This window comes from Microcebus murinus, chromosome 7, assembly GCF_040939455.1.
Source record: "Microcebus murinus isolate Inina chromosome 7, M.murinus_Inina_mat1.0, whole genome shotgun sequence".
NCBI classification, from domain to species: domain Eukaryota; kingdom Metazoa; phylum Chordata; class Mammalia; order Primates; family Cheirogaleidae; genus Microcebus; species Microcebus murinus.
In genome coordinates, this window is record NC_134110.1 from 5,410,434 (window position 1) to 5,430,170 (window position 19,737).

At 57.8% G+C, this 19,737-nt stretch overlaps 1 protein-coding gene across 2 annotated transcripts; it reads left to right on the forward strand.

Moving 5' to 3' along the window:
- The first annotated feature begins 2,271 nt into the window (after positions 1-2,271).
- Positions 2,272-19,388, forward strand: KIF7 (kinesin family member 7). 2 transcript variants are annotated; one of them, XM_076004754.1, is made up of 19 exons: positions 2,272-2,399; positions 3,925-4,289; positions 5,873-6,073; positions 6,353-6,746; positions 6,946-7,456; positions 7,977-8,093; positions 8,505-8,732; positions 9,469-9,602; positions 10,020-10,135; positions 10,321-10,473; positions 12,082-12,284; positions 13,651-13,848; positions 14,249-14,374; positions 14,552-14,728; positions 15,667-15,882; positions 16,978-17,184; positions 17,920-18,118; positions 18,213-18,359; positions 18,597-19,388. In XM_076004754.1, exons 2-19 carry the CDS (start codon positions 3,962-3,964, stop codon positions 18,962-18,964), a joined length of 4,023 nt encoding a protein of 1,340 aa, XP_075860869.1. In that variant the 5' UTR covers positions 2,272-2,399; positions 3,925-3,961; the 3' UTR covers positions 18,965-19,388. The 2 variants fall into 2 exon arrangements, with proteins under 2 accessions (XP_075860869.1, XP_075860870.1); XM_076004755.1 differs by having other exon boundaries at positions 9,472-9,602.
- Positions 19,389-19,737: the final 349 nt, after the last annotated feature.

The following is a 19,737-nucleotide window of genomic DNA, read 5'->3' on the forward strand; positions in this document are numbered from 1 at the left end:
ATGGTGTGGTCTCTTGTGTAGCCTTCTTGTTAGAGGCTACGCATGTACAAGCACATGTGTATGTTCTCCCTACCTTTGTTTACACAAAGGTGGGATGTTACACTCACCTGCTTTTTTCGCTTAACAGTACAACTTATGAGTGTTTTTGTATCAGCATCATAAATCCTACTTGCTCTTTTTAATGGCCACATACTAAGTACTTCATAATATGGATATGCCATATTTGATTGAACTAGGTCGCTAATGATGGACATTTTTTTTTTTTTTTTTTGGAGACAGAGTCTCACTCTGTTGTCCAGGCTAGAGTGCCATGGCATCATCCTAGCTCACAGCAACCTCAGACTCCTGGGTTCAAGAGATCCTCCACCTTGGCCTTCCACAGTGTTAGGATTACAGGTGTGAGCCATTATGCCCAGCGATGATTTTCTTCTAACACTTTCACAGTTTTGCCTTTTACGCTGAATTCTTTTTTTTATGTATGGTTTCCATAGGAATCCAATTTTTTCTTCCATGTGAATAATTGATTGTCCTATACATTTCCTAATTGCTTGAATTTTTAGTTTCTTTTTAATTGAATTGTATACTGCAGGAAATTTAAGAGTTCTCATGAAAGTCAGCTGGAAACTTCTGATTCATTGATGTCTGATAACTGAATGATGTTTTCTTGCATCTATTTAGATGCAAGAAAGGGACCAAGGGCCCAGGTTCTGTCTGATTGGATGAACAGCCTTGCTTTCCCCCATAGATCAGCACTCTAAGCTCTGCCATACGTCTAATTTCCAAACATGTGTTCTATTTGTCTATGCCTATGGCATTAACACACTGTCTGAATTACAATAGTTTCAAATACATTTTCATATGTGCTTGGGCAGTCCGCCCAAACTGTCCTTCTGCAGGAGTGTCTTTGCAACTTCTGGCGCTTTGCTCTTCCATATAAGTAATAAAAACAGCTTGTCAAATTCTACGAAAGGAATTTCTACAGACTCAATTTGTCAATTAACTATAATCGTTCTTTGCTGTTTTGATACTCAAGCCATCACGAGTTGCCTGGCGATCAGCCAACTTTAAAACCCCTTTAAGTTGGGGCTTTTGTCTTTTTGGGCCTATAAAACACATTGTAAAAGCATCTGAATTTTCTGATCACAAAGAAATTATTCCAGTTTTTGACCTAATACATGCAATCTTCTACTTTTAGTGGGGAATACTGGTAAAGACCAAAATTTGGACAGTGCAAACATGCACATGAGAATTCTATGTGGGTCTTGGTGATACACAGAAAAACATTGCACAACCACTAGTAAGAGCTAGAAAACAGATACTTCTTTCTAAAGTCCTGAGCTCACACGGATAGCAGCTTGTAGGGCTCCTAGGTAAAGATCCCTTGATCCAAAGAGCTTGCCACATGACACAAGGCTCTCTTTTTCCTCTGGAAGTTTTATGTCTGAAGTTGATGGCTGAGAGGGGAGGTGGAAAAGCCAGGCCCTTGCTAATGGTGTCACTTATTTAGCCTGTCCTGGAACCTTCCCTCTCTGCGCTTCACTGTTGGCCCTGTTAGCAGATGTAACAGATGGTCTCATTGTTCCCGGCACTTCAAGTGGTGGTCTCTGTTACCTGAGGCTGAGGGTTTCCTAGTTTAGATCTATCTGAAGGAAGAGATGTGGCCTTTAATCATGTTGCTTGTGTATAACAGGCAATGCATACACATCATACATTACATTTCACTACCCTATGAGTTCAGTTTTTCTAATGACATTTTAGGTGACAAATGCGTTTCCAGATTTAATAAGAATTCACCGATGCATGGTGCTCCCAACGCAAACAATGCACCCCAGGTCTCCGAGGTGGAGACACCATGTCCTTCAGGCTGCACGCGGACAGTCCCCGTATCTCCTCTCCTTCCTCTCCTGGTGCCAAGCTTCCCTCGCCAATGACTGTAGGATACAACCCAACTTTAGACATGCTAAATTGTGAGAAAACGAGTCTTAAAACTAAGGAAGCGCTTTTTTCAATGCGGGCAGATGAAAGTTTCTGCCAGCTTTTTTGTGCAGGGGCCGTGGCTTGGGACTGGGAGCAGAAAATCCAGATGGGCCAAGAAGGGACCGGGACCTGAGTGAGGACAGGACTGCCTGGCGTCCGGTGGGAGACGCCTTCCAGAAAATAAGCAGATGCCGCCCTGCGGGCACGCGTTCGGGCTGCAGGCCCGGCCCCGCCCCGTCTGCGGCGGACTCCCGGCGCCGCCCGGCTCGCGCCCCCGCCCCCGAGCGCCCGGGCTGGCGGGGAGGCGGGGAGGCGGGCGAGGGGCCGGCCCGGGGCGGGGGTCCCGATGACGGCATCCGCGCGCGCCGCGCCGGGGCTGGGGCCTGGCCGCGCGGCCCGCCGCTGCGCTCGCTCGCGGGCAGGTGGGTGGGCGCCGGCGGCCGGGGAGGCGCGCGCTCGCTCCGCCGGGCGCAGGCCCGGGCCTGGTGGCCCCGCGGAGTCCCGGCCGGCGGGAGGGGCCGGTCGCCGTGCTCCAGCCTCCCGGAGGCCCTCCGCGACGGGCCGGCGCCCCTCCTGCGTCTGGGGCGGACGGCCTCCGGGCCTGCCAGGAGGGGCGGGCGGGCGGCGAGGCTCGGTCCTCGGTCCCGCTGGCACTCGCTGCTTCCAACTTCCCGGGAGCTCTCGGCCCGCGCTCCGCCTCGGGCCGGCGTCCCTCCCCGCGGCGCCTGGGGCCCGTCCGGCGCCGTCGGGGCGGAGGGCGCGCGGAGGGCCGTCGGGGCGGAGGGCGCGCGGAGGCAGGTGCGTGTCCTGAGGGAGGTTAAAGGGTGAATAATGACGTGCTGGGGCTGGAGGTTGGCGTGAGGAGTGCGGCGAGAGGACGGAGGATGGGAAAGCCCCTTGGATGTAGATCATCCCTATTTATTGGGCAGCGTCGGATCTTGTGCTGGGCGCTGGTGATACAGGGCGAAGGGGACAAAGAGGGTCGCTGCCTTCCAGCTGCTGGTGCAGAAGGTGGAGGCAGACAGCGGGTGTCCTGGCAGTTGCTCCAGAGTGGTCAGGGGCGGCTGGGGGGATTGTGCATGTCGTGGTGGGGCACAGAGCAGACGAGCGTCCCTGGCTCCCTGAAGAAGGAGGGTCCAGCCTAAGCCCAGAGAGGCGAGGAGACTTTGGTGACACCCAGCTGTTGCAGGCAGAGAGGTGAGGAAAGGCCTGGGGTACAGAGGTGAGCAGGATTGTCATCTTTTCCCCGTTGAGCTTTTGAATCCCACCGGAATTGGGAAAACTTTTTGAGGGGAGGGCTTAAGCAGGGGAGGGACGTGATTTCATTTACGTTTTTGAAAGATGCCCCTGGCTGCCCTGTGGGAGGGGGCAGGGAGACTGAGACCCAGGGGAAGGCTGGCCACAGTCACCTCTGCACCATGTCAGTGGCCAGGACCAGGGCTTGGCTGCAGGCTGGGGAGCAGCAGGTGAGTTTGGGAGAGATTAGGAGATGGAGTTGAAGGGATTTGGCGGTGGCAGCTTGGTCTTGAAGGATCTGCTGACTTTTTTGGGGAAGGTGAGGCGGGGAGTGGCAGTTAGCCAGTGGGCGTCAGGAAAGGAGTGCCCTGGCGTGGCGCGGCGCGGCGCTGTGTGTGTTCTTCTAGGAGACGGGCACAGGGGCAGGGCGCAGCTGGAACACCAAAGCCCCTGGGTACCGAGGGGAGGAGGCAGGGCCTTATTTGGCCGGTGACAGAGCCGTGAAGTGTTACCGTGGAGGACCATGTCTATCATGGCCCGTGCAGCGTTTGGGCGCCAGGGTGGGCACAGAGGTCGTTCTGAACCTTGACCACTCTCCCTCCATCCCCTCAAGGTCAGGAGCTGCAGGATCTGGCTCCAGGTGACCTGCAGGGCGAGTGCAGGCCCTGGAGTGCAGGTGCTGATGACAGGAGCTTCTCCCTCTCTCCGCAGGGCGGGAGCTGTGCTCCCTCAGCGGTGCTCCCTCAGCATGGGGCTGGAGGCCCAGCGGCCGCCAGGGGCAGAGGAGGCCCCTGTGAGAGTGGCCCTGCGGGTGCGCCCGCTGCTGCCCAAGGAGCTGCTGCACGGGCATCAGAGCTGCCTGCAGGTGGAGCTGGAGCAGGGCCGGGTCACCCTGGGCCGTGACCGCCACTTTGGCTTCCATGTGGTGCTGGCCGAGAACACTGGGCAGGAAGCCGTGTACCAGGCCTGTGTGCAGCCCCTCCTCGAGGCTTTCTTTGAGGGCTTCAATGCCACCGTCTTCGCCTACGGTCAGACAGGCTCCGGGAAGACGTACACCATGGGGGAGGCCAGTGTGGGTGAGTGACCCTGCTTGTGGCCTTGTGCCCACTTTGAGGGGCCTCTGTGTCTTCCTGAATTTCTGCCCCTGCCCTTTTGCTGCCAGTCCCTGTTGAAGGTGGGGACACTGAAGGAGGGAGAGTCGATTTCCCAGACAGATCTGCAGTCCAGTGGGCACAGGCCACATCGGTGGGCTGGGCAGGGCAGGGCGGGAAGGAAGGGTTGCTGGAGCTGAGCGGCCTTCTCAACTCCATAGAGATGGGGCCGTTCTGCCTGGCTCTGGGGACCTCAGGGGAGGAAGGGAATGGGAAGGTGGCGTGTCTCTGGAGGTTGTCAGGAGGGCTGCCGAGGGTCGTGAATCTGTGTTCCAGTTGGAGCACAGCTGAGAATGAGGAGTGTTAGTTCCAGAAGCAGCTTGGGCTTCTGCATGGCAGGGTTGCAGGCTGGTTTGGTGAGGCTCTGGGGCAGTTTTCAGAAAGATGCCTTGGGCCAACTGAAGGAACAGCCCCCTTTTAAGTAATATGAACAAGGCAGGGCGGTAGCCCTGTTCCCTTCCAACTGCTGCAACAGAATTCCATAGATTGGGTGCCTTATAAACAGAAATTTATTTCTGGAGCCCAGGAAGTCCAAGATCAAGGCACCAGCAGATTCAAGGGCCTGTTTCCTCTTAAAGCCTCCTCCTCTCTCTCAGCACACATGGTGGAAGAGAGAAGGGGTGTCTCCTGGGCCTCTTTTATAAGGACACTGTTCCCATTCATGAGGGTTCCACCCCCACAACCCAGTCTCTCCCTGAGGCCCCACTTGCATCACAATGGGGTGAGGATTTCAGTACTTGAATTTGGGAGAGACATAAACATAGCAGTTGCAGAAGCATACTTGTCTAGAAAATTAGGAAAATACAAACACATGCATGAGATAAAATGTACTTGATAATTGCCTTTCAGAAATCACTTACTCCATTAGCATTCCAGTTTCTTTCTCTGTGAAGATTATCATACTTTTAAAAAATGGGATTATATTATACCCATTCTTTTGTATCATTCTGTTTTCTTAACAATATATCATGAACATTTCTCTGTATCATTAAATATTCTTCAGTCTAATTTTTTATGGCTGCCTGGCATTGCATTGTGAATAGAAAGCAGTTTATTTAACCAGATCACCTGTTGGATCTTAGCGTGGACACTTAGGCTGTTCGCATTTTGTTGAACCATGAGCAGAGTGCTCTTCCGCACAGCCTCTGATTGCTTCCTCGGGATGAATTTAAGAGGCCCTGTAGATAACCGAGCATGGGCTGCGATGGTGAACCCCGGTCCCAGGCAGTTGCCAGGCTAAGGGCGACTGCTGGCTGTTGGGATGTAGTGAGGGCGCTTACATCGTGCAGGGCTTGAATGACCCGTGAGAGTCACTTCCAACTCTTACATTCTGGAATTCTGCCTGACCACCCTCGAGTGTGGCCTGGCCCAGGCTGCCCATCCCTTCCTGGCCTCTGCTGCTGCTTCCCCATCCCGAGCGCCATCCGCCAGCTTCGGTGGGGCCCAGGGGCCTTGGGCCACGTCTGGCTGAAGACGTGGTGGCAGGAGGCCCTGCGGTGTCTCCCCAGCCTCCCTCCACGAGGATGAGCAGGGCATCATCCCGAGGGCCATGGCCGAGGCCTTCAAGCTCATCGATGAGAACGACCTGCTGGACTGTCTGGTGCACGTGTCCTACCTGGAAGTGTACAGAGAGGAGTTCCGGGACCTGCTTGAGGTGGGCACCGCCAGCCGCGACATCCAGCTTCGGGAAGATGAGCGTGGGAATGTTGGTGAGGAACGCTGGGGTTCTCCCCTGGCCGATGGGGCGTCTGGCCCGGGGTGGCTTACCTGCCTGAGAGGGGCACCTCCTCGTGGCAGTCCTGATCCCCGGAAGGTTTTGCTTTAGCTTCCCCTGTGCCCACTGAGTCAGTGCGTTCTTCTGTACCCATAGGCACAGGAGGGGAGGGGCACCTGGGGGAGGAACAGCGGGTGGAGGGCTAGCACGCTCTGCTGCCCTCCTGGCCGGGCAGTCCCGGGCTGCCCGGGCTCACAGCGTCCCGTGCCCGCAGTGCTGTGTGGCGTGAAGGAGGTGGACGTGGAGGGCCTGGACGAGGTGCTGAGCGTCCTGGAGATGGGCAACGCAGCGCGGCACACGGGGGGCACGCACCTCAACCGCCTGTCCAGCCGCTCGCACACGGTCTTCACCGTGACCCTGGAGCAGCGGGGGCGTGCCCCCAGCCGCCTGCCGCGCCCCGCCGCGGGCCAGCTGCTCGTCTCCAAGTTCCACTTCGTGGACCTGGCGGGCTCAGAGAGGGTGCTCAAGACGGGCAGCACGGGCGAGCGGCTCAAGGAGAGCATCCAGATCAACAGCAGCCTCCTGGCGCTGGGCAACGTCATCAGCGCCCTGGGGGACCCCCAGCGCCGAGGCAGCCACATACCCTACCGCGACTCCAAGATTACCCGGTGAGCCGCCCCTCGGCTCCTATCCTGCCTGGGGTGGGGTTTAAGCCCCTACTGGGGGGTGGAAACCCCTCTGACTCCAGCTCACGCGCCGTTGCAGTCCGAGGTCCCCGCCCGCAGGGGCCACGTGAAAGAGCCTGGCGGGGTCTGGCGCGCTGGCCCTGGCGCGCTGGGGCCCTGACGCCTGGCCCCGTGCACGCAGGATCCTCAAGGACTCGCTGGGCGGGAACGCCAAGACGGTGATGATCGCCTGCGTCAGCCCCTCCTCCTCCGACTTCGACGAGACCCTCAACACGCTCAACTACGCCAGCCGCGCCCAGAACATCCGCAACCGCGCCACAGTCAACTGGCGGCCCGAGGCCGAGCGGGCGCCCGACGAGGCTGCGGCCGGCACCCGGGGGCCCCCGCGCCACCGCTCCGAGACGCGCATCATCCACCGCGGCCGGCGCGCCCCGGGCCGGGCCGCCTGCGCCGCCGCGCGCCTGGGCGCCGAGTGCGCGCGCTACCGGGCCTGCACCGACGCCGCCTACAGCCTCCTGCGCGAGCTGCAGGCCGAGCCCGGGCTGCCCGGCGCCGCCGCCCGCAAGGTGCGCGACTGGCTGTGCGCCGTGGAGGGCGAGCGCAGCGCCCTGAGCTCCGCCTCCGGGCCCGACAGTGGCATCGAGAGCGCCTCCGCCGAGGACCAGGCAGCGCAGGAGCCCGGCAGGAGAAAGGTGGCCAAGGGCCGGGTGTGTCCCCGGGGAGGGCACAGGGAAGGAAGGAAGGAAGGAAGGAAGAGGGTCTTCAGACAGCCAGCTGTGCCCCTGCACCCTGTCCATTGGCACGGGCCCTCCCTGGCTGACTCTTAGGAGCTCCATCTGTGAAATATAGCTGTAACCTTAGCACTTATCTCCTGGGGACGTTGTAGGGCTGAAGTGTAACAAGTGCCGGGCATGCTGGTGAGGGCTAAGTTGTTCCTGTAATAATAATAATAGGGGTTATGTTATTAGTAATAAAAATATGATTAGTAATTACAAGAGATGGCCCAAATGGCTTGCAGAGGGGACTTCAGGCCAGGCGGGGTCTGGGGTGCCCTCTCCTCCAGTGGGTCCGGAGCCCCCGTTGCAGGCAGGGCTTGGAACAGCGTAGGTAGGAAGCAGGGCTGGATGAGCCGACGGCAGAGTGCAGAAAGGACCAGGGTGTCCAGCTCGCCCTGCCAAGCGCGGCCCCTGAAGCCTCTCCCCCTGCACACAGGAAGATGAGGGGGCGCAGCAGCTGCTGAGCCTGCAGAGCCAGGTGGCCCGGCTGGAGGAGGAGAACCGCGACTTCCTGGCTGCGCTGGAGGATGCCATGGAGCAGTACAAACTGCAGGTGGGGCCGTCCCTTTCGCAGCGCACAGTGCGGGGAGGGCCTCCCAGAGGAGGAAGCAGGGGAAGTCGGAGCCGAGTTTCTCAGGATGAGAGGGAGTTAGCCAGCCTGGGGACGCAGGGGGTGCGGGCATGAGCAAACGTGTGGGGTGAGCAACAGAACAGTGCGGGCGTCCCCAGCAGGACAGCATTGCTGGGTGGCGGTGAACATGGGCGGGAGGGTGGGCTGGAGGGGCAGCAGCATGGGACCTTGGAGCCAGGTGTAACCAGGTTGGCGTTGCACCTGGCGCCCTCTGGTGGCAGTGGTTGGAGGTGGCGGGCTGGCATGGTGGGAGTGTGATGAGACGGTGACAGGGTCAGAGCATCCCTGTCCCCAGCATCCACACCCCCTCAGCACCGGAACCCTGTCTTGCAGAGTGACCGGCTGCGGGAGCAGCAGGAGGAGATGGTGGAGCTGCGGCTGCAGCTAGAGCTGGCGCGGCCTGGCTGGGGGGCCCCAGGGCTCCTGCAGGGCCTGTCCCCGGGGTCCTTTGTGCCTCGGCCTCACACAGCCCCCCTGGGGGGCGCCCACGCCCACGTCCTGGGCATGGTGCCTCCTGCCTGCCTCCCTGGGGATGAAGGTGGCCCTGAGCAGCGGGGAGAGGTGAGGAGGGGTGAGGCTGGTGTCTGCTGGGCCTCGTTAGACTGGTCAGGCTGGGGCAGGAGCAGGGTGGTGAGGGACACACGTCCCTCTCCGTGCTTTCATGGGTGGGCGATGTGAGGGGCTGCTTTCAGTGTTCCCAGGGGAAGGGACACAATTTGGGTGACTCTGCAAGGCCTCTCAGAAGGATCCAGTGCCATTGGGCATCCCTGGGGGAGGTCGCAGAGGGGCTTCTGGTGCCAGATAGAAATCTTTCGCACCTCTGCAGACAGAGGGCTCATCACCTCGGAGGCCATCCCCTCTGCCTTTGGGTGGCTTTCTGCAAGTTCACTTTTACATGAGCTGTGGTCTCCTGCTTCTAGTTCTGCCAGTCAAAACCTTTTGGACAAAGGCTGTTCCTGCCATGCCTGAAAGCTCTGGGTCACCTAAGCTCTAAAAGCCCTTGGCAGAAGTCTGTTGTGCACCCGCATTCTGGCAGGGAACTGCTGGTGAGATAGGACTTGGGTGCAGATGACCCGGGCACAAGATAGAAAGGGCAGATTGTCATCTGAGGAGTACCAGGGGCCATGGGAGCAGGAGCGGGGTGGAGGGGCGGACAGAAGCTCTTGCTCCAGCTTGAGATTAGGAAGGCTTCCTGGAGGTGTCATTTGAGCTGGGCTCCAGGCAGAGGCGTGAGGAGGACAGGCAGGGCACGCTGCAGGAGCAGAGACTCAGGATGGGAAATGGCTCACTCCCCTAGCAGGTGACACATGGCAGGGAGACTGGAGCTGAGTTGCTGGCTGAGGTGGACAGGCTGGAAAGTGGCTCTTCAGCTGCATCAGCAGAGGAGGACGAGGAGGAGGAGCTGCCCAGGCAGACCTTGCCCCTGCGCAGGTGAGTGGGCCCGCTGCCTGACCTGACCAGGGCCTGCTCGGGGCCTGGGGCTGGGCCGGAGCAGAATGAGGATCCCCCCATCCCCTCCCCGACAGCAGAGGGGGAAGCGTCTCAGGTCTCGGGTGCCCTCACCTACACGCCCCGGCCAGTTCTCCGGGAGAGGTCTCACTGGAGTGGGTTGAAACAGGGAGGCCCGGGCCTCCTGGTTGTCAGCCTCCAAGGCGGCCCTTGGTGCCCAGCTGTCCTGTACCTCCTCAGCTCTGCCCCTGGGCTCTGACTGGCCAGACTTACATTCCTGGGTTACATTGACTCGAAGATGGAAGGCGCAGTGGCCTCTCTTCCTCCCTCCAGGGCTGGGAGGTGGCCGGGCTGGGGCAGGGACTGGGGAGGAGTGCAGACTCCTGCTCTGCCCTCCAGAAATGGAATCGGCAACTGCAGCCAGAGGGTGGGGGCCCGCCCAGGGAGTCCGCCAGACAGGAAGGGCCCAGAGCTTCGCCTTGAAGAGCTGGATGTGGCTATCCTGGGGCCCAGAGGTAAGCTTGGTGGGGGGCACGGGGGGCCTCCTCAGCCCTTCCGCTCTATGGTCCTGGGCCGGCCACCCTGGGACAGTCCGCCTCACCATCCCTGCAGCCCCTGCACTGGCCATGCCCCCGCTCTCCATTCCTCTACCTCCCCTGCTGTCGTTGGTATGGTGACCTTGGCAGTCTGCCTGTTGCAGTGGCTGGTGGGAGCAAGGCCCTGGTTCAGGCCCGACAGGCCCCCACTGCCACGGCCTCCGAGTGGCGGCTGGCCCAGGCCCAGCAGAAGATCCGGGAGCTGGCCATCAACATCCGCATGAAGGAGGAGCTCATTGGCGAGCTGGTCCGCACAGGTGAGAGTGGGCATTGCGGTAGGCCTCCCACCTGGGGGGTTCTCACTGGTTTCTTCTCCCACACTGTCTTAGAGAGGGTTCAGCAGTGTGGCGGTTGGGAGCAGGGGCCAGATGGCCTAGGTGTGACACGCAGCTCAGCCTCTTCCAGCTGTGCGACCTTGAGCAAGTAGCACAACTCCTCTGGACCTCCGTGTTTTCATTTGTAAAATGGGGCTGGTAATCGTACCTGCGTCTCAGGGGTGTCGTGAGGGTGAAATGAGTTCATTTAGGTAGTATCTGGAATAGCTCGAGGTGGTGTCTTGCTTATCAAGCGGCTGCTGTGTCTCAGGCACCACGCTGAGCACAGCACCTCTTGGTCCGGGGAGCACACGGGGTGGGGCGTGACCGAGCCTTGCTGCGCATACTACTGGTGATGAGTAAAGGACCAGGGGACAATTTCAGGTGCTGACCAGGTGAGCCTTTTTAACAGTTGTGAATTTATTTATGATAGAATGCATTCTGAAAATTTTCAAACCCACATGTAAGAAGAGAGACTAGTACAGTGATCCCCAGACACCCACCATCCAGAGTAAGCAGCTACCAGGATTTCTCCACATTTGTTTCTCCTCTCCCTTTTCTCTTGGCTGAAATGTTTTGAAGCAGATCCCAGACGTCGAGTCTTTCGTCCCTGTACCGTGCAGGGTGTCTCTCTAAAACTGTGGACGTTTTCACCGAACCGAGATGCCGTTCGCACATCCCACAAAGCTGATGAGCTCTGAGCGCCCGGGGCGAGCTGGTACCGTGGTTGTTCAGCAGTGTGTCCGCACCTGTCGCTTGCGCCAGGCCCAGACGTGCCCCCCACACATACACAGTTGTCCCTTGGCATCCACGGGGGATCGGTTCCAGGAGCCCCTGCGATACCAGAATCCTCGTGTGCTCACGGTCCCCCATATAAAACGGCGCAGTGTTGGCACATAACCCACACACGTCCTTCTGGGTGCTTTCGGTCATCTCTAGACTATTTATAATGCCTGACACAACATAAATGCAACACAAATCATTGTTAATCTATATTGTTTATGGAATAATGATGAGAAAAACGTCCGTACGTGTTTGATACAGACACAAGTGTCCATTTTTTTTTTTTTCCAAATATTTTCCATCCGGTTGGTTGAACCCTGTGGATGCAGACCATATTCACTTCTAAAGTCTGAAGTCTCCCTTCTGTCACCTCTTCACAGTCATCCTTAGAATGTTCCAAACCCCAACTATTTTGTCTGCTTGTTTTCTTGTGGTGTCATTTGACTTGTTCCCCTGTCCTCCAGATTTCTTGCAAGTGGAAGTTAGATCCAGATGCTTAATTATATGCAGGTTCAAGTTATGTGTTTATTTTAGCGTGTATTAGGTAAAAATAAAATTACTTGATTTGTAATTTCCTTGGTTCACTGCAGTGGATAAAGGGTCATTTTGAAAGTGGGTTGGTTTGAAGAAAAATATTTAAGAAAATCACGGTACTGGTGGTACAAAGTTTTGGCAAAATCCACGCAGGTGTGCAAGGGCTGGGAAAGCGCCCAGGCGGAGGGACAGGTGCAGCACAGCCGCCTGTGCTGACGGCCGGCTTTCTCCCAGGGAGGGCGGCGCAGGCCCTGAACCGCCAGCACAGCCAGCGCATCCGGGAGCTGGAGCGGGAGGCGGAGCGGGTGCGGGCCGAGCTCAGCGAGGGCCAGAGGCAGCTGCGGGAGCTGGAGGGCAGGGAGCCCCAGGACGCCGGGGAGCGGTCCCGCCTCCAGGAGTTCCGCAAGAGGGTTGCTGCAGCCCAGAGCCAGGTGCAGGTCAGTGTCGGGCCGCAGGGTGAAGGGTGTGGGCGGCTCTGGCTTCCCAGCTGCGGTCCCTGGGACCAGGACACGTGGGCTCTGAGCCACACGCTCACTGTGGAACCTACTCAGGCCCTTGTGCCCCAGCCCACCCCGGCCTCCCAGGGCGAGGCTGGCATTGTACGGAAGCCGGGGTTCTCAGCTCAGCTTTAAACACAGCAGAAGCAGGGAGGCGGGTACTGCCTGGTGACCACCTAGGAGCCCTGTGAGAGGCTGAGGGCCGGGCATCTACAGAAAGCTGCCCTTGGGCATGCAGCCCTTCCCGCCCTCCGTCCACCCATCCTCCTTCCGGCTCTCCACTCACTCACCCCTCAGCCCGTCCTCACTTGTCTGTCAGCCCGTGGTCCATCTGACTCATCTGTCTAGCCTTTTACCAGTGGACTGAACAGCTGTCCACCTACCCATGTGTCCATCCCCCTTCCATTCCGTGTTATTGATTCGTGCATTGTCTATCCGTGTTAGTTTGCTAGGGCTGCCGGTAGAAAGTACCAGACACTGGATGGCTTGAACAAGAGAAGTTTGGTTTCTCACAGTTCTGGACACTAGGTGTCCACAGGTCTGGCCTCTCCTGAGGCCTCTCTTCTTGGCTTGCAGACAGCCGCCTTCTTGCTTGTCCTCATGTGGCCTTTTCTCTGTGCGCTTGCACCCCTGGTGTGTCTTCCTCTTCTTTTAAGGACACCAGTCCTGTTGGATTAGGGCTCACCCTGATAGCCTCATCTAACCTTAATCACCTCTTTAAAGACCCTCTCCAAATGCAGTCACATTCAGAGGTACTGGGCTTCCATACAGCAATTTTGGGGTGACACAATTTGGCCCACAACACTGTCCCTGTTTGTTACCTTTATATGATCCCACCCCCCTCTCCATCTTTGCAGCTGTCCATCGACTATTCATTCCTTCTTTTCTCCATGAGACAATGTAGTAGAATGGTTGAGTGCGGGGCTCTGGAGCCTGACTCCTCACCTGTGAGTCCCAGCTCGGCCACTTACTGTGTGTCCTTGGTCAAGTTTCCTAACCTCTCTGGCCCTTAGTTTTCTAATCTGTTAAATAGGAATAATGATAATTATACTGTTTCTTAGGCTTGTTAGGATCACTTAATACAGAGCACTTAGTATGGTGCCTGGGGCATGGTAAATGTCATAGTAGCTTCTCCTGTTAGTATCTTGTTATTATTAGTCTATCATCCACCTACCTGTTTTTCTTTCCATCTGTTCCTCTGTCCATTTATCTGTCCTTGGGCCTTTCCCACCCTTGTTGAGTCCGGGCACTATGCCAGGCTCCAGGTGGCCCGTGCACGGCCCAGCGGAGACTGTGTGGGTCCCAGGTGCTGAAGGAAAAGAAGCAGGCGACGGAGCGGCTGGTGTCGCTGTCGGCCCAGAGCGAGAAGCGGCTCCAGGAGCTGGAGAGGAACGTGCGGCTCATGCGGCAGCAGCAGGGGCAGCTGCAGAGGCGGCTGCGGGAGGAAGCGGAGCAGAAGCGGCGCCTAGAGACGGAGATGAACAAGCGGCAGCACCGCGTCAAGGTCAGGCTCGTGGCGGGGCGGGGCGCCCTCTCTCCAGCCCAGGAGGTTGAGCCTGGGGCTCATCCCAGAGAGCCCAGGCAGGGTCCTCCTCTCATAGCCATGTGGCCTTATAAAACGTGCCACTTAGGCTCTCTGAGTTTGTTTTTCCATTTGAAAATGGAGTGCTATTGGAAACGCAAGGCTCAGGTGCAACTTCAGTGAGATGAAGTATGTAGGTGACTGGTATCTCACAGGGACAAGTATTTGCATCTGTTTCCTGGCACCCAGGTAGACGTGTGGGGGACGATTTGCAGGGCTGTCCGGGGAGTGCGGGACCCTCCTGCAGGCTCTGGGATCACCGGCCGGCTCTGGTAAGACGCTGGCACCGTAAACAGCCACGCTCACGAGCTTCCTCACCCAGGAGCTGGAGCTGAAGCATGAACAGCAGCAAAAGATCCTGAAAATCAAGACAGAAGAGATCGCGGCATTCCAGAGGAAGCGGCGCAGCGGCAGCAACGGCTCCGTGGTCAGCCTGGAGCAGCAGCAGGTGGGACTGGGCTTCGCCCGCACCTCCCAGAGCTCCCGTGGCCTGGCTGGGCCGCCCTGGCCACTTGCCAGGGTCCCCTGGGGGCTGGCAGGTGGGTGCACCATTCTCCCCAGTGGCCCTCGGGTAGCGGCTCACGCAGCCATAGGTGGCACTGAGTGGCCTCCCCACTTTTCTCAGAAGATCGAGGAGCAGAAGAAGTGGCTGGACCAGGAGATGGAGAAGGTGCTGCAGCAGCGGCGGGCGCTGGAGGAGCTGGGGGAGGAGCTGCACAAGCGGGAGGCCATCCTGGCCAAGAAGGAGGCCCTGATGCAGGAGAAGACGGGGCTGGAGAGCAAGCGCCTGCGGTCCAGCCAGGTGAGGTCTAGACAGGTGAGGTTCTTCTACATGATGTCTCTGCCAGGTAAGTTCCAGGCAGGTGAAGCTCTGTCCTACTGGGTTATATCCCATGGATCCTCAAGATCTCTAGGCTTTAGGATGTTTATGATGTAAGTACTGATGTGTGGGTAGAGGAATCCCTCCAAGCACCTGTCCTACAATTCATTTCACTCATTAACCAGCTGCCTGGGGCCTGTGCGGCAAGCATGAGGAAGAGCAGGTATAGGAACGCCGTATGGCCAAATAGAAAGCGACTTCTGCACCTGGCATCCTCACTCATCACTCCCTCTTGACTAGGAAGGTCAGCTCCTGGGCCATAGTTTCCTCTTCTGTCAAATGTTGCCATGGTGATCAGGGCTGGGGGTGGTTGTCAAACAGAAACGCAGAGCCTGTTCCAGTAGAGGTGCTGGCTAGGTTCCCAAGGGGTTCCAGACCCACAGGCCAGGACCCTGCTCCTGCCGTCACGGAGCACTCTGAAGTCCAAGGGGGATGAGGGTGCTGCTGGATGGTCCCTAACCTCCCTTGGCCCTTAGACCCCTCACTTCTTCATTCAGCTCCAGGAAAGGCCGGGCGGTTGTCCACTGATTTCCCATAATTTTTGTCACTTTCCAGTCGGTCATCTCAGTGATAGGCCAGCCCCACCCCTTTTGCCCATGTCATCCCTCCTTGCCAGGAGGGCCTCTTCCCTCTGCTTGTACGGATCCCCCTCTGGCCATCTCTGGGGCTTTTGGCCCTGGCTCCCTGAGTTTCTGTGAACTAAAACTTGGGCCTCCTGCTTGACAGAACGTACAGTTTGTAGGTTTCCCGAGGGAAGAACCCACGTCCTCCTTAGCACCAGTGACTGGGCTGGCCCTTTCTGTCCACACTGTGAGGGCGGCGCCTGCTCCTTGCCTAATCCCTGGTGGTGCTGCCCCCAGGCCCTCAACGAGGACATCGTGCGAGTGTCCAGCCGGCTGGAGCACCTGGAGAAGGAGCTCTCGGAGAAGAGCGGGCAGCTGCGGCAGGGCAGCGCCCAGAGCCAGCAGCAGATCCGAGGGGAGATCGACAGCCTGCGCCAGGAGAAGGACTCACTGCTAAAGCAGCGGCTGGAGATCGACAGCAAGCTGAAGCAGGGCAGCCTGCTGTCGCCTGAGGTGCGTCCTGTGGGTGGCCCTGCAGCTCGGCCCTTCCGCTTGGCTCTCTGCTCCCGTGGTCCTGCTGTCTGCAGCCTGCCTCAGGCCACTCTCTGGCCCCGCGTGGTGCTGCCTTGCTGCTTGTGCACAAGTCCCGCTGTGTGTTAGGCCCTGCAAGGTGGGGCGGGGGCTGGCTTGGCCCTTCTGCCCGCTGCTTTGGCCCCCTTGTCTGGGACACACGGGCCCAGCCACGTGACCTCCCAGTTCCCTTCCAGCTGGAACTTGCACTCCTTCAGTTGCGTGCTGCGTTAGAACTTGTGCTTGAGCATCTCAGTCCCCCGTGGGGGGCTTGCGTGTCGGCACATGTTCAGCCCACCTTGGCCGCACGCTTGTGTTCCCTGAGCAGAGAGGAGTCCTACGTGAATACAGTTATGTGCTGCATGCCAAAGTTTCAGTGAATGAGGGACCACATATATATGGTGGTTGTCCCATGAGATACTGTATCATCACTGTCCCTTTTCTGTTTAGATACATTTAGATGCACAGATACATGCCATCGTGTTACAGTTGCCTATAGTATGCGGCACAGTAACTGCATGCGTCCAGGTCTGTAGCCTGGGCACACCTGGGTGCAGTGGGCGGCCCCAGGCAGTCTAGGTGCGTAGTAGGCTGCACCATCTAGGTCTGTGCCAGCACGTGCTGTGATTTTCACACAATGGCGAAACTGCCCAACGACGGTTTCTGAGTGTCCCCATTGTTAAGTGACTCGTGGCTGTATAAACTTACCTGGAAGACCTTATGGTGCCTCTGTGGCAATCCCAACCCTGGCTGTGGTTCCACGTTGGGTGTTCTGAGCTTCCCGTGTAGCTCACTCAGGAGGGCATGCACCCAAGCGAGCAGCCTCTTGGCCGTGCCCCACCCTCTCCCCCAGGTCAAGGCTGGGACAGTGAGCAGGGGGCACCTCTCTCTCGATGTGCTGACTGCCCTCAGGAGGAAGGGACGCTTAAGGCTGGGTGTTGACTATCATGTGTCCGCCCAGGACTGGTGTTCGCAGAGTGGGTGCTCTGAGGCACAGGAAGCCTGGTACACCCCCTCCATACGTGCCCATCCCTGTAGGAGGAGCGGACACTGTTCCAGTTGGATGAGGCCATCGAGGCCCTAGACGCTGCCATCGAGTACAAGAACGAAGCCATCACGTGCCGCCAGCGGGTGCTTCGAGCTTCAGCCTCATTGCTGTCCCAGTGCGAGATGAACCTCATGGCCAAGCTCAGCTACCTCTCATCCTCCGAGACCAGAGCCCTACTCTGCAAGTACTTCGACAAGGTGGGTCACCAGCCCACGAACTCCCTGCCGCCTCCTGCAACTCGTGGGGATGTCAGATGGCAGCTTCTCAGCGAATGTCCCGTTACCTCCCAGATAGGGGAACAGAATAAGGACCACCTTGTCTCCGGGGCTCCAGAGCGTCTCCTGACTCTCCTCTTTAAAGCCTGTTTTCCTTAGTGAAACTAAGACCCAATCTTCTCTACCTCCTTCTGGTCTTATTGGCTGCGTTGAGGGTAGCCCTTGGCCAGATCAGTGGTTCTCAACAGGGAATGGTTTGGCCCTGGGGGGACATTTGGCCATGTCTGGAGCTACTTTTGGTTTTCACAGTGGTGGGGGTGGAGGCCAGGGATGCTACTAAACATCCTACAGTGGCACAGGACAGGCCGCCACAGCCAAGAATTATCTGGCCTGAAACGTCCCTAGTGCTGAGGTTGGCCCAGATGAAATTCCACAGCCTGAGGCTCTGCCCAGCAGCTCGGTGGTGTGGGGCTAGCAAAGGGTTTGCGGCAGAGATGGCAGATGAGTTCCATCTCGAGGGCCAGCTCTGATCGTTTGCAAATGGTCACTGGAACACTGCCTGGAAGGCATCTGAGGCTAAGTCTTAGCTCAGCAGGAAAGACCCCGGTGATTTCTTAGCGACATGGCACCAAGGTGTCAAGTCTGTCAATACTTGCTGTCCCTGGTTGAAGATGACCTGAGTGGAAGGTGGCTGAGCGTGGCTGGGTCTCGGGACAGGTGGTGACGCTCCGAGAGGAGCAGCACCAGCAGCAGATCGCCTTCTCGGAGCTGGAGATGCAACTGGAGGAGCAGCAGAGGCTGGTGTACTGGCTGGAGGTGGCCCTGGAGCGGCAGCGCCTGGAGATGGACCGCCAGCTGACCCTGCAGCAGAAGGAGCACGAGCAGAACATGCAGCTCCTGCTCCAGCAGAGCCGCGGTGAGGCAGCCCTGGCCACCGCTCGCAGGCCCTGCTGCCTGCCCTGCCCAGCTGCCCACAGCCCTGCACCACTCACCTCCGCCTTTCCCTCTAGACCACCTCGGGGAGGGCTTGGCGGACAGCAAGAGACAATACGACGCCCGGATTCAAGCTCTGGAGAAGGAACTGGGCCGCCACATGTGGATAAACCAGGAACTAAAGCAGAAGCTCAGTGGTGTGACTGCTGCAGGCCAGAGCAGGGGTAATTTTTACCTGTTGTCTTCGTGCCTTCCTGGCCCTGCTTGCCCTACAGCCAGGCTTAGTCCTGTGTTCTGAGGAAAGCTTGGCAGCCACCCTCACTTGGGCTTAGGGGCTCATGTCACAGGCTGCTTATTGTGCTGGGGCATTGGGAAGCTAGGACTTTGGGAAGGGAAGCTAGGACTTTGGGAAGGTGTTGTCACCTCCATTTCCAACAGGGACGTGTCATTCTCTATGACAGGTGGGGAGAAGAGGAGCCTGTGCCTGGAGAACAGACAAGCCCCTGGGGGTGAAGAGGAGTTGCACCCAGTGCCCGAGCTTCTCTGGCTGTCCCCCCTCGCTGAGGGCGTCCCCCGCACCCGGGAGGAGATGCGGGACTTGGTCCACGCTCCACTACCAGTGACCTGGAAACGCACGAGCCTGAGCGGCGAAGAGCAGGGCTCCCCCGAGGAGCTGAGGCAGCGGGAGGCCGCTGAGCCCCTGCTGGGGCGGGTACTGCCTGCGGGCGAGGTGGGCCTGCCCTGGAACTTCGGGCCTCTGCCCAAGTCCCGGCGGGAGCTACGAAGAACTAGCCCAGGGATGATTGACGTCCGGAGAAACCCCCTGTAGGCCGTTGGGGCAGACTCCTGCCTTGGAGGGAGACCCCGATCCTGCTGAAAGGTGCAGTTGCTTGTTTTGCTTCTGTGAAGGACAGTCTTTACCTCGCACCCTAAATGCGGGTCCTCAGCTTCATGCTAAGTGGAGTCAACAAATTTGGGCCACAGCCCAATAGAACTGGACTTCTACCACTCACTTCCTTTAAGCTGCAGTACCTGATTGACACCTTTGGTCTTGTGCAAGAGTTTCAGGACAATTCTGGTCTCAGGCATAAGTGTGTGCCCACAGTTCTGGGATTCAGACAGGTCTTGTCCCAAAATGGTCAGTGGCAATAGGGTTGTGGTTTAAATGGTCTTATGTGTAAAGGAGGAACTGGGAAACTTATTAGCACATTTTATAATCTTAATAAAACATTTAATAATAAACAATCTCTGAAGGGAGAAATGGGAATTTCCACTTAGAGTTTGGTTTGCAAGACAATAGGGGGAAGCAGATTTGGGAACACAATAGGCTTGAACCCTTTTGTGAGACAGTTCTGAGTCAGTGCTGTCAGCCAGGTCCTGGCCAAGGCCCGTGCCATGACCTGGCTGACTCTCAGGGCAGACCTTGAAAGGTGGCTGCTCCAGAAAATACTAGAGCTCTGCCACGGAACAAATGGACTGAATGCCGAGTTACCAGAGACGATTTTATTGTTCTGTGGGGAATGCAAAAAAATTTCTGCCGCCCACTGCAGCCTCATATACGGGGCTTCACAGTTTACAAAACACTGCCCACATTGTAGTGCC